We start from the raw sequence: 10,522 nt of genomic DNA on the forward strand, positions 1-10,522 counted from the left end.
AAAATCATCGATGAGGCGTGCGTTCAATCAGACTCGAATGCGCTGCACATCGAATTTCCACATTCTGGTGACTTTTGATAACGCACAAATTGCACGTTTCCTTCACAGATCAGTGGTTTTCTTTCGTTTTCGGTTAACCATTTACTGGACTGTTTTCTGATTGGTACCCCATCTGGTCTTACCCATTTCTTTAAGTTGTCTTTTTCACATATAAATTTGCTTTAATTTCTAAAAGGATTTTCAGTTTATATTAGTCGTATGTATAAATTAGTAGGCCTAGTGTTTTATGTTTGTTTCATTAAGAGCAGAAGCCACAAGGAACATACTGTCTAAGAGCTGGCAAATAAACCTCTTCACATTCCATTGCTGAGCAGCCCCGCTAATTTTAGCTGGGGTGGTTTACCATACTGGGCGAAAGAAGGGAAGGTGCGCGGGCGGAACATGCGCATGCGTTTTAGAGCTGCTACTGCTGCAGGATAGGTCACTCCAAGGTGCCAAAATGCAGTACTAGTGTCTGGACCATTTAAAGCTGGTGTGATTAGGCCAAGGGGAAGTCATGCAAGACCATCCATATGCAACTGAAGATTAAAGTTTCTCCTCATAGCCTCTCAAAAATCATATTATAGTGTTTATATGTGCCACTGATGCATTAACAAAATAATGTCATTTATTTTAATGGAAGGGCCTAAATTCATCTGTCAACTTCTGTCAGGCAATCTAGGGCCCTTTTAATAGACTATTGGCAGCAGTTGAAATTCAGACAATTTCTCGTGTTTACCACATGATATAGACAAGAAGCAAAGTGACTTTGTAACATCACTATCCTTTCCTGTTTATGTCTGCATTGTAAATATAGGTGACGTTATCCTGGAATTTAGCATGTAAACATTGCTACCCTACACTACATTTCAACATGACCTCTGTTATCATTCAGGGGTCTGAAATGTGTGTTATTCAACGCAAGCTGTTTGCTTTACAATGATGGTCTGCTTACAATAGTCAGTCTGTCTGCACAGGTCAAAGGCCTCAAAAAATCCAATAATTTTCACAGCTGACCAGGTTCACCACCATTGAATTACTGCTGTGCACATACATGAACAGTAGACTATTGTTGAATACATTCGGTCATGTGATTATAATGGTAGTTTTGGGCAAAAACAGGAAAATACCAGAATGCCTGGATATACACAATAGTCTTTCACAGACAATAATTTTAATAGCATAAAAAATTAAAATATGTGTATTTATTTAGTCTGCTGATCATGGTTGTTTTAGGCAAATGTACAATGATAAAAAAAATTTTTTTTAAAAAATTCAAATGATGGCTTATCCTTTTCTACTTCTCATGAGTTCATTGCAGTCAAATTAAAATTAAGTAATTAATTTGTTGTCTGTTTCCTTGTCTTAACTCTATCAGGTAAGACCATCAGAATGATGACGTTAACAGTGCATATATTTATGATAATTATACAACATTTAAAAATAAATTATACTGTGCCACCTGGTGGACATTAAGGCTGCATTACGTTACAGTAAAGTGGTATTGCACCTTGCATTGCTTGAAGGTTTAGTTCTAATAAATATTACTAATTTAATAATTTTGTTACTAATTATGTAACATTTGTGTCCAATTTATAACATAATGTACTCATATTCCTTTTTTTGTTGCATTCATATTTATATGTAAATTCTTCTAGAAGAGAGACTTGACATCCTCATGATCAAATGGTACTAATGTGTCCACCAGGGGGCAGCAATAAATCATTAAAACGCTTATTTAGCTGAGGATGATGGAAATTGTTCAGAGCTTGTCTGAATATTTGTAATAAAATAGAAAATAGAATGATTATCTTCACTTAATTTGTCACATATTGTGACACAAAATGTTTATACTTTCAGGCATTATGAACCTATTTATTGGCTCTGGCATTACATCGTGGTATTATTACTTCACAGTTGGACAAATACTTCTTGCCCAAACCACACCTTTGGAAGAAGATCTGCTATAATCCTTTCATGTACTTTATTAAGCGTCTATGGCTTTACACTCTATTGTGGATTAGGTCTGGAAAAATAAACTGGTCTACTACAGGTCAGGGTTTCACCTCAGTAGGTGTCTATGTTATTACTTCTTTGAAATATACAATCAGTTCAACCTTTATGACCATAGTGACCGCTAACCTAAACCAGTGGCTTCTGTAGAGCAGGAGAATGATGCTGCAAGGAGGTTATTGCATATGCTGAATGCTGAAATGGTGGGTCTGTTCCAGTTGAACCTAGTGCTGAACATAACAGGTGCTGATTTCACCACAAGATACATTTTAAATCCCAGACCGGAGGGAACGAATACACAGTCACTTGGAAATAGGAATTTCAGACATTCAGTTAAGAAAGACAATAAAGATTGCACAGATTGTTACAGACATTTATTCAAAATATACAAGATACTACATACAAAAATACTATGCATAAAACAATGTAAACATGAGCGCGACCAATATTTTGTCTCACAGTTTTGATATAAGACAGCTGTGATACAGTCTTTTAACATGATCTCAATTGGGGTTCAGTAATATTTTTGTATTTTATTTTTTTGTGCTTTGCCATTCATATGAAATTCATTGCCTTTTTACTACTGAATTGCTTGAGTGCCTGCGATTATGAATGAAATAATAAACAAATAATAAATTAATTATTATATTTTTTGACCCCTGTATATGTCTATATATATATTTCATAATCACAGACCAAAAGCCTAAACGCATCTACTGATTGCATTTGTTTAATGTCTTAATTTTAGGGAAATTAGTGTGGAGTTAGCCCGCTAACTCTAATACTACAGAACATTTATTATTTGACAGCCTTATTCTGTCAAGTGACTATTTTATTTTATAGCAGCAATGAATCTGAAGCACTTTGAATTTGCACAAAAAATAACATGGGCACATTATTCTACCACGTAACATTGGCTGACAAAGAGATAAACCTACGTACACATTATTCTGTACAATAGTCATTGGTTTATCACAAGGCATGTTCCGCTACAGGCTTTACGTGAATTTATTCTGATATGTTCTTATCAAATTATAAAGTATTATTTATTGATTTTTGTAAATTGTTGTCATCATAATACATTATACTATAACCAAGTGATTTGTTCTGGTTCTAAAACTGTGATTCAAATGCCGCTCAATAATATTTTATTCAATACAATCTGTTATGCAGAACACCTTTTACTCTCCCTCAAAGGCACTATAAACTAATTAGCTACAAACATTCAACCTCTTGAACTCATCATAGAAAAAGCAGACTCTATATATCTGTGAAGACTGGCAACCTAGTGAGGTTAACTAAGGGCTCTATGACTATATTAATCATCTTTGTGTTAAAGAGTAAGTTATAATTACATTTGCAATGTTGCATGTATTATTGCAACCAGTGTAGAATGTAATCAATTACAAGAGACAGATTTTTCTATCATTAGCTCACAGATGGTCAGTGTTTCTCACAAAATCTAGATCAGATATGCATGTAACAACACATCTGCACATAGTCATTAACATCAACATTTAAAAGCTAACAATTTATATGTATACTAAGCAGAGAATGTTGTAAGCCGATATTTCTCTTGTGCCTCCTCTCTTCTGCTACACTTCACAACTGGATTTGGTTTCAGGACTATACAGCTTTTTAATCAGGAGCCAATGAAATGCTGTCTTTTAATGGGTATGATCTGGTGACCTCTCTGCTCTGTCTTTGCCAGTCTGGTTTTGCATTCACTCTTCGGTCTGCCTTAATGAATCTCAGAGAGAGAGAGATGTCTAGACTTTGAAGACATTACAGATATTTTTGTCTCTGTTTTTATTTGTGCAGAAGATCTGCTCCTGGAACTAGCTTTAGTCAAGCTGTCAAATTCAATCTATATTACGCAAGAATAATAGCACACTCTCTCACATGCCCTTTAAGAGGACAAACACTACGTTTGTTGCATAATGTAAAATTACACACTCCTTTGTAGTATTTTTGTGACTGTGTTGTAAATAACAATTCTACCAACACATATATTTTGAAAATGAGCTCTGTGGGTGGGAACTTCCAGTCTAAGCTTGCACTATAATGTTGCATCATATATTAAATCTAAACTTACCTTTAACAGCTAGGTTGTATCTTGGAATATTTTATAACTTGTATACCTTTTAGAAACAACATAATAAGCCATTTATGCTTCTCCAACACCTGATTTTTTTCTGATCCAACACCTGATTAACTAAATGTTTTTCATGTGCTGTTTCATGGTTTTAATTTTCTCCAAATTAAAACCATGTAGATTAAACCATTTTGATAGAATATCCCTTTGCCCTAAGTGGCTACATTCAGTGCTAACTACCTTTAAATACTATTACAGGTACTTTTTTCCACCTGTGTAAGCATCAACAAAACATTTTATGATGTTAAAGTTGCTACATCTACATAGATTGAGTTTCATGATTGATGGTTGAGCTCTTCGAAGTCTGAAAGCTGCTTCATTTGTTCCACTTGCATAGAGTGCCTTCTCACAAGCTTTTTCTTCATCCTGAGGTTGCCTCTCTTTGGTGAGTTTGGTGCTACGGGAGCTATTGATCTGATTCCTACTGCAAGTGGGGATGAGGGCTTGCTGCTGGCCCCTATGTCTGGAATAGGAGGGTTAGGGTTGACATTTAGTGGGGGCAGGTGTCCTGGACGGGTGTGGGATATGTAGTCCAGCAAGAGCGTTCCAGAGCCACGCCGCTCCAATAGACCATGTGGTCTGCATCTGGCTGTGCTAGGGGAGGAGGAACTGGGATTGCTGTCCAAGGACTCTCTTGAGCCTGTGAGCATAGCAAGAGGGGATGTATTAAGCTTCTTCCTCTCCATAGGTGCCTTAGGAGAGTCTAGCATGCTGGAATCTGAGTACAGCTGTGAGTCTGAGTCGTAGTGTTCATTCCCCAATCTCCTCCGATGCACTGTATCTCTGAGGCTAGCTGGCCCAAAGTTTGCTCCATAGCACTCCTGCTCAGTGGGGACAGTGCTACGTCGTGCCAGGGGCTGGTGCTGTGCCAGAGATCTTTCATAAGACACTTTGGAAGATGGAGGATGAGACGAAGTTGGGGACATTTTTGTATTCTGATCCCCCACCATTGGGAACAGAATGTCTTTTCCATCCACACTATTATGCCGGGACAAAGTGCCTATTTTGGACAGGCTCAGTCCATTAACACCTGCAACAACATCTTCGTTAGAGTTGGCTCTCTTGCTCACCTCATTGGCTGCTGCCAGCACAGAGGGGGCAATCAGACCCCAGGGCTCTGACTGTAGTCGCTTCAGCTGGGGTAGACGAGCCCTTTTGGGGTTTACAGTCTTCTTACTGGGAGAGGTAAGTCCATTGGCTAGTTTGGCCACTGTGTTTGAGGTTGACTTAAACTTGGTTTGAAAAGTGAATACAGTGTCTTTCTCCTCCTCTTTGCTGGGAGATGATGCGTGAAGATCTATCTCTGAAGGTGAGGCACATGGTGCAGGAGAAGTTCTCCCATCAAACTCAGGCGAGGGAGGAACATTCAGGTACTGCTTGGTGGTTTTGGTTCCAGACGGGGATTTGTCAGTGGTAATGATGATGACCTCCTTGCCTTTGGCTTTGCAGGCATCCAGGAGGACTTTTAGGGTTTCTTTATCATCTGCGTTGACAGCGTAGACTAAAGCAGAGGATCCACAACGGTCCTCCAGGCTAGGATCAGCCCCATTGGACAGTAGAAGAGACACCACCTCATGCCCTGCCCTGTGGCTGCATGCATGCATGAGCGCTGTCCTTCCAGCTTTGTCTTGGATATTAGGGTCAGCATTGTTGTCCAGTAGGTACTTGACCAACTTAGCCTTACTGACACTCTGCTGGTCAGAGTGTTTGGACATGCAAGCTACCATGAGTGGCGTCTCTCCACTGTCATTGCTTTCATTGATGTACGCACCACCCTCCAGCAGAAGCCTTGTAAGGCGCAAACGGTGCAGCCACACTGCCTTCAGCAGAGAGTTCCCATCTGTCCTGAGCTCTAGCATGTCAGCCATCACCCAGGCTGGACCCAAAGCAGCCTCAGTCCTGCAAGGCAATAACAGACTGCTGTTACAGTCATCAAGCAGATTCCAGAGACATTTCCATTCCATTTCACAAACACTTCACATTTTGAAGATAAGGAGAGATGATGTAGATGTTTTAAGTTCCACACGCATAAAATCGCATAAAGTCTTTCGTTTTGAAGAGCCACCAGGTGGCAGCCTGAATGCCCAAGAATGAGTTATTTGAAGAGACGCTAAACTGACAGAGGGATCAGGTGCGAGTGAAACTTTAAATTCTAAATTCGCGCACTTCTGTTCGTGTGGATATGACAGTCATTTTAAACTATGATTGTGTTGCGTATAAAAATGTATAACATTTTCTTGTATGAATTAAATGGATATATGTGTGTGTGTGTGTGTGTGTGTGTGTGTGTGTGACTCCTCTCGACAAATGAGCGTAGTTTCTGCAATTAATTACAAATGAAAGGGAGATATTAATTAGCTACGCTATACGTTTTCCATTCAACGACGTTATCAAATGCATGAAAAGCGCGATGTTTCAAAGATGGTCTTTTTGTATATGCATTCTTTAATCAGTTGCTTTGGCATGAATAGTCGTCCTCGTTTTCTTGTTCCAGTTCTCGACCCTCACAATTTAATCAGACCAGTTAGCCTACTTGAAATAACCGTTTGAAAATATATGGACTTATTCTAAAACAAAAAAGAGTTTTTAATAACGGTTAGTTGATTACATGTGATACGAGGAAATAGTCTGACATAGTTTAATAATGCGTTTTAAGATTAGTCAATTTACCAAATCTGCTACGCGGTAGATTTTATTCACACGTTTGCGTTGGTAATCACTGGATTCGTCAAATAGCACTGTCCATGGTCCTGAGACCATGTGAAAAATGCTTCTCAGTACACATCTGTTATGGATGATAAAATATTCTCCACTATAGTGGCAGAGAATGTTGGCGCTGCATTAAAGTTAGAATTCCAGAACCAGTTCCATTTACTACAATGTACATCACAATTTTGATCTGTTCTCATTAACCTGCATTTTCTTTTTCTCAAGTGTTTGTGTTCTGTTCATATAGTTACGAAAAAAAAAAAGAAAAAGAAAAAAAAAACCTGCAAACGTTGCTCTTATAAGAAGTAAATATATTGCATCATCATTATATATATATATATATATATATATATATATATATATATATATATATATATATATATATATATATATATATATATATATATATGCAAATGTTTATTGCCAAATGTGTTTCTCAGGTAATTACGCCATGTAAATGGGTTCAAGTTATAACGTTTCCTTACCTGGTTGACGCAAAGGTTTGTCATTGTAGAATATTTCCACGGTAATGCGCTCCAATATTCTCTAAAAGCTGTTGAGAGGCATAATTCTCAGCACTGTTTGTGTAGTTATTTAGTTCAGACCCAACAGAACTGTCCTATTTTAGGTTCAGTGCTGCCGTGCAGGCACCACGACGCTCCAGCAGCTTCACTGCTTTTGTTACTGAAACTCAGGAGACCAGTCCAATCGCCACATTCCTATTTGCGCACCCAAGAATCACACTGAGACGTTGAGGTTATAAATAACTTTCATCTTTTTCACTTCGTGAATGAAACGTGAATCTGATTGACGTCAGAATCTACAAAAATAAATCAGGTCTTGAGTGAACCTGACACTTGTTATTGTTATGATGTGCACAAACAAATTATTATTATTATTATTATTATTATTATTATTATTATTATTATTATGTTGTTGTTGTTGTTAGTTTTATATATCTACATTATGAATCAAACCCGTTACATTCATTGGTGCAAATTTAGTGTGAGTGCGATGTTACATTTTAAATGTCAATAATTACATTTGTATGTTTTTTCCAATTTTAAATCGAGTATCTATCTATCTATCTATCTATCTATCTATCTATCTATCTATCTATCTATCTATCTATCTATCTATCTATCTATCTATCTATCTATCTATCTGTCTGTCTGTCTGTCTGTCCGTCCGTCCATCCTTTTATAGACTATGACAGCATTGCCACTGCTTAGTGTCAGAGTTTATTCTGCAGTTAAACACCCATAACTTGTTCCAGCCATTTCAGCCATATATAGCATAATAGGGACCGTTCTATTTTTAGGTTGCTATGAGACAGCACAGAATCATATTCTGACTGAGACTGATAGAATTTGTGGTGCTGGGAGGTGCATGAACCCAAAATATTAATAAATAATAAAGATTACAAATATATCAAACTATTACTTGCAAGTAATATTGTGATGCTAAATCATCCTTATGATAAACTGTCATAAAAATGGAAGACTTTTGTTTTGGAATGACCCATAACTTTTCATCCCCCATGTTTTTAATATCAAGCAAGGCCTGTGGCTATTAACTTTTTGATAAACCGCTCACATGAACCCTATTTTCTACTGGAGCAAAAAACAAAAATAAAGGTTCATGAATGACTGTCCCTACTTTTGTCTGCTGATGATGGCACTTCTGATTACTTAGAAGAATATTATTATTTACCCAACCATCATTCTGAGAGTTATGAAACTGCAGGGCGCTGCTAGCCTCCATGTTTGTGTTCATTCTGCTGGCTAATGGTGTCATTTAGAAGCTCTCCAGCCATATGAACATGCTTCACTTATCTTTACAAAAGTTTCCAGAGCAAGGAAAGGTGGAGAGTAACTCAAGATTCTGTATCTGTGGTGGAGCTTGCATTTTCTTTTCTTTTTCTTTAATATGTAGGCTATTTTATAAAGAGCTGCTCTAATGTAACAAGTGTTGTTAAGCAACCAAACTAAGGGTGGGTGGCGTTGTGGAAGACAAGTGCAACAGAATGCCCATTGTTGTTCTGTTACTCTTCCAATCTTTACTGTAACTTGCTTTTTAGTATGCAAATTTGGAAATTATCTCCACTGACATGACATTGTCTTTTAAGTAAGTCCCTGACAATAACTCCAAAGCAAAATTATAAAATCAGCATTTTGGAATTTGTATTTTTTTTTTTTTTTTTACATAGTTCTTTTTTGGCTTAGAATGTGACATATCGTGCTGTGATTTAGCATTGTCTTATTTAAATACAGTGGGTTATTTTCGCAATCACAGTGTGCTTTTGAGGCATGGGTTTCTCAGGCATGCGCTTTATGACTAGGAACCATAAAAGATTCCTGAGTTCTCTATTAGAAATGTTCATTAACATGGGAACTATAGGGACATCAGCACTCTTCATGCAATTTTCCCAGTGCAACGCCTTAGATACAAAATAAATAATGAAAGCGCCCGATATTCAGCTCTCTCACTCCTGGGAGCTGTTTCCATTTTCAGAAATCTTACATTGCACCTGATGCGCTGCCACTGTCTAAATATAACCTCTCTCTCTCTCTCTTTCTTTCTCTCTCTCCAAATCTTTCTCACTTTCTCTTTCTCTCTTTCTTTACCAGTATGATTTTACTTCTTGGGTACAAGCATTTCAGTTTCTAAATCTGTCTTTTTCCCAGAAAACTTTGAAGTTAAATGAATGTTTTCCAGTTTTTGGAAAGTTTTTATCCATTTCTTTTCTTTTCTTTTTCTTTTGAATTTTTAAATACGTGCATTAAGACATGACATGACTCCAGCTAGAGAATCTGCTCACTGGATGAACTTTCTGAGGCTAAGACCAATTAAAGCATGCCAATTTTCAAGACCTTGCTGCATTCACATATTCCTGAGTGGCGAAAATCATAAAAATAGCATTGAAATAGCATTAGCCGATAGCAAGCCTAGACTTCTTTATGGAGTCAAAATTAATAGACAAACATTGATTGGTGATCACTCAAAGGGAGAGAGCAACTAGAAGAGAGGAGAAAAGCATGTTTGGTGCCTGAAATAGATCTTGAGATTTTAATGAAGCAACTTGGCAATCATATTTCATGGTTTATTCTAATGCTTTAGGTATAGACTGAAGGTTTGTTTCCAATCTTAAATATGTACACGAAGCTCTCATGTCATTTGTAAACCATGGGCAAACTTCTAATTTGTTCTTATGAAATAATTGTTGCAAAACCATTAGGTCATGCAAAACCTGCAAAGCATTCTTGTTAAGAGTGATTTCTTAAATAAAGTCTTTACCAAATAAAGCTTATGGAATGACAAAGTGACCTTGGTTTTAAAGATCCTATCTTTTCCAGACAGCAAAACAGTTCATTTGTTTCTGGTAGAATAGTGTAAGTAGCAGATGTTGGCCTATTCTGTTGCATTTGATTTCACCACAGTGATGGGAACAATAGCAATGGGTGGAACATGATCAAAGGGACCCACAGATATAATTATGGAAATCAAAGATCATTTTTTGTCTCCAGTGGCAACATGTAATCCTAGTGTGAAAAGAGAAAAAAGACAAATATCACAAAGATTAAATAAGCTATTCAGCGATACATT

The 10,522-nt window shown here is 37.2% G+C and overlaps 1 protein-coding gene across 1 annotated transcript; it reads right to left on the reverse strand.

The window, feature by feature from the left end:
• Window positions 1–2,411: 2,411 nt before the first annotated feature.
• On the reverse strand, window positions 2,412–7,575 carry ankrd34c (ankyrin repeat domain 34C). The gene is made up of 2 exons (XM_051656667.1): window positions 7,402–7,575; window positions 2,412–6,106 (listed from the first exon to the last, which is right to left on the reverse strand). The coding sequence occupies exon 2, from the start codon at window positions 6,073–6,075 to the stop codon at window positions 4,483–4,485; it is 1,593 nt and encodes a 530-aa protein (XP_051512627.1). The 5' UTR covers window positions 6,076–6,106; window positions 7,402–7,575; the 3' UTR covers window positions 2,412–4,482.
• Window positions 7,576–10,522: the final 2,947 nt, after the last annotated feature.

Source organism: Myxocyprinus asiaticus, chromosome 26, assembly GCF_019703515.2.
Source record: "Myxocyprinus asiaticus isolate MX2 ecotype Aquarium Trade chromosome 26, UBuf_Myxa_2, whole genome shotgun sequence".
NCBI lineage: Eukaryota > Metazoa > Chordata > Actinopteri > Cypriniformes > Catostomidae > Myxocyprinus > Myxocyprinus asiaticus.

Bases quoted from the DNA above. Each gene is read 5' to 3' on its own strand.
- ankrd34c (XM_051656667.1), bottom strand. From the start codon at position 6,075: ATGGCTGACATGCTAGAGCTCAGGACAGATGGGAACTCTCTGCTGAAG.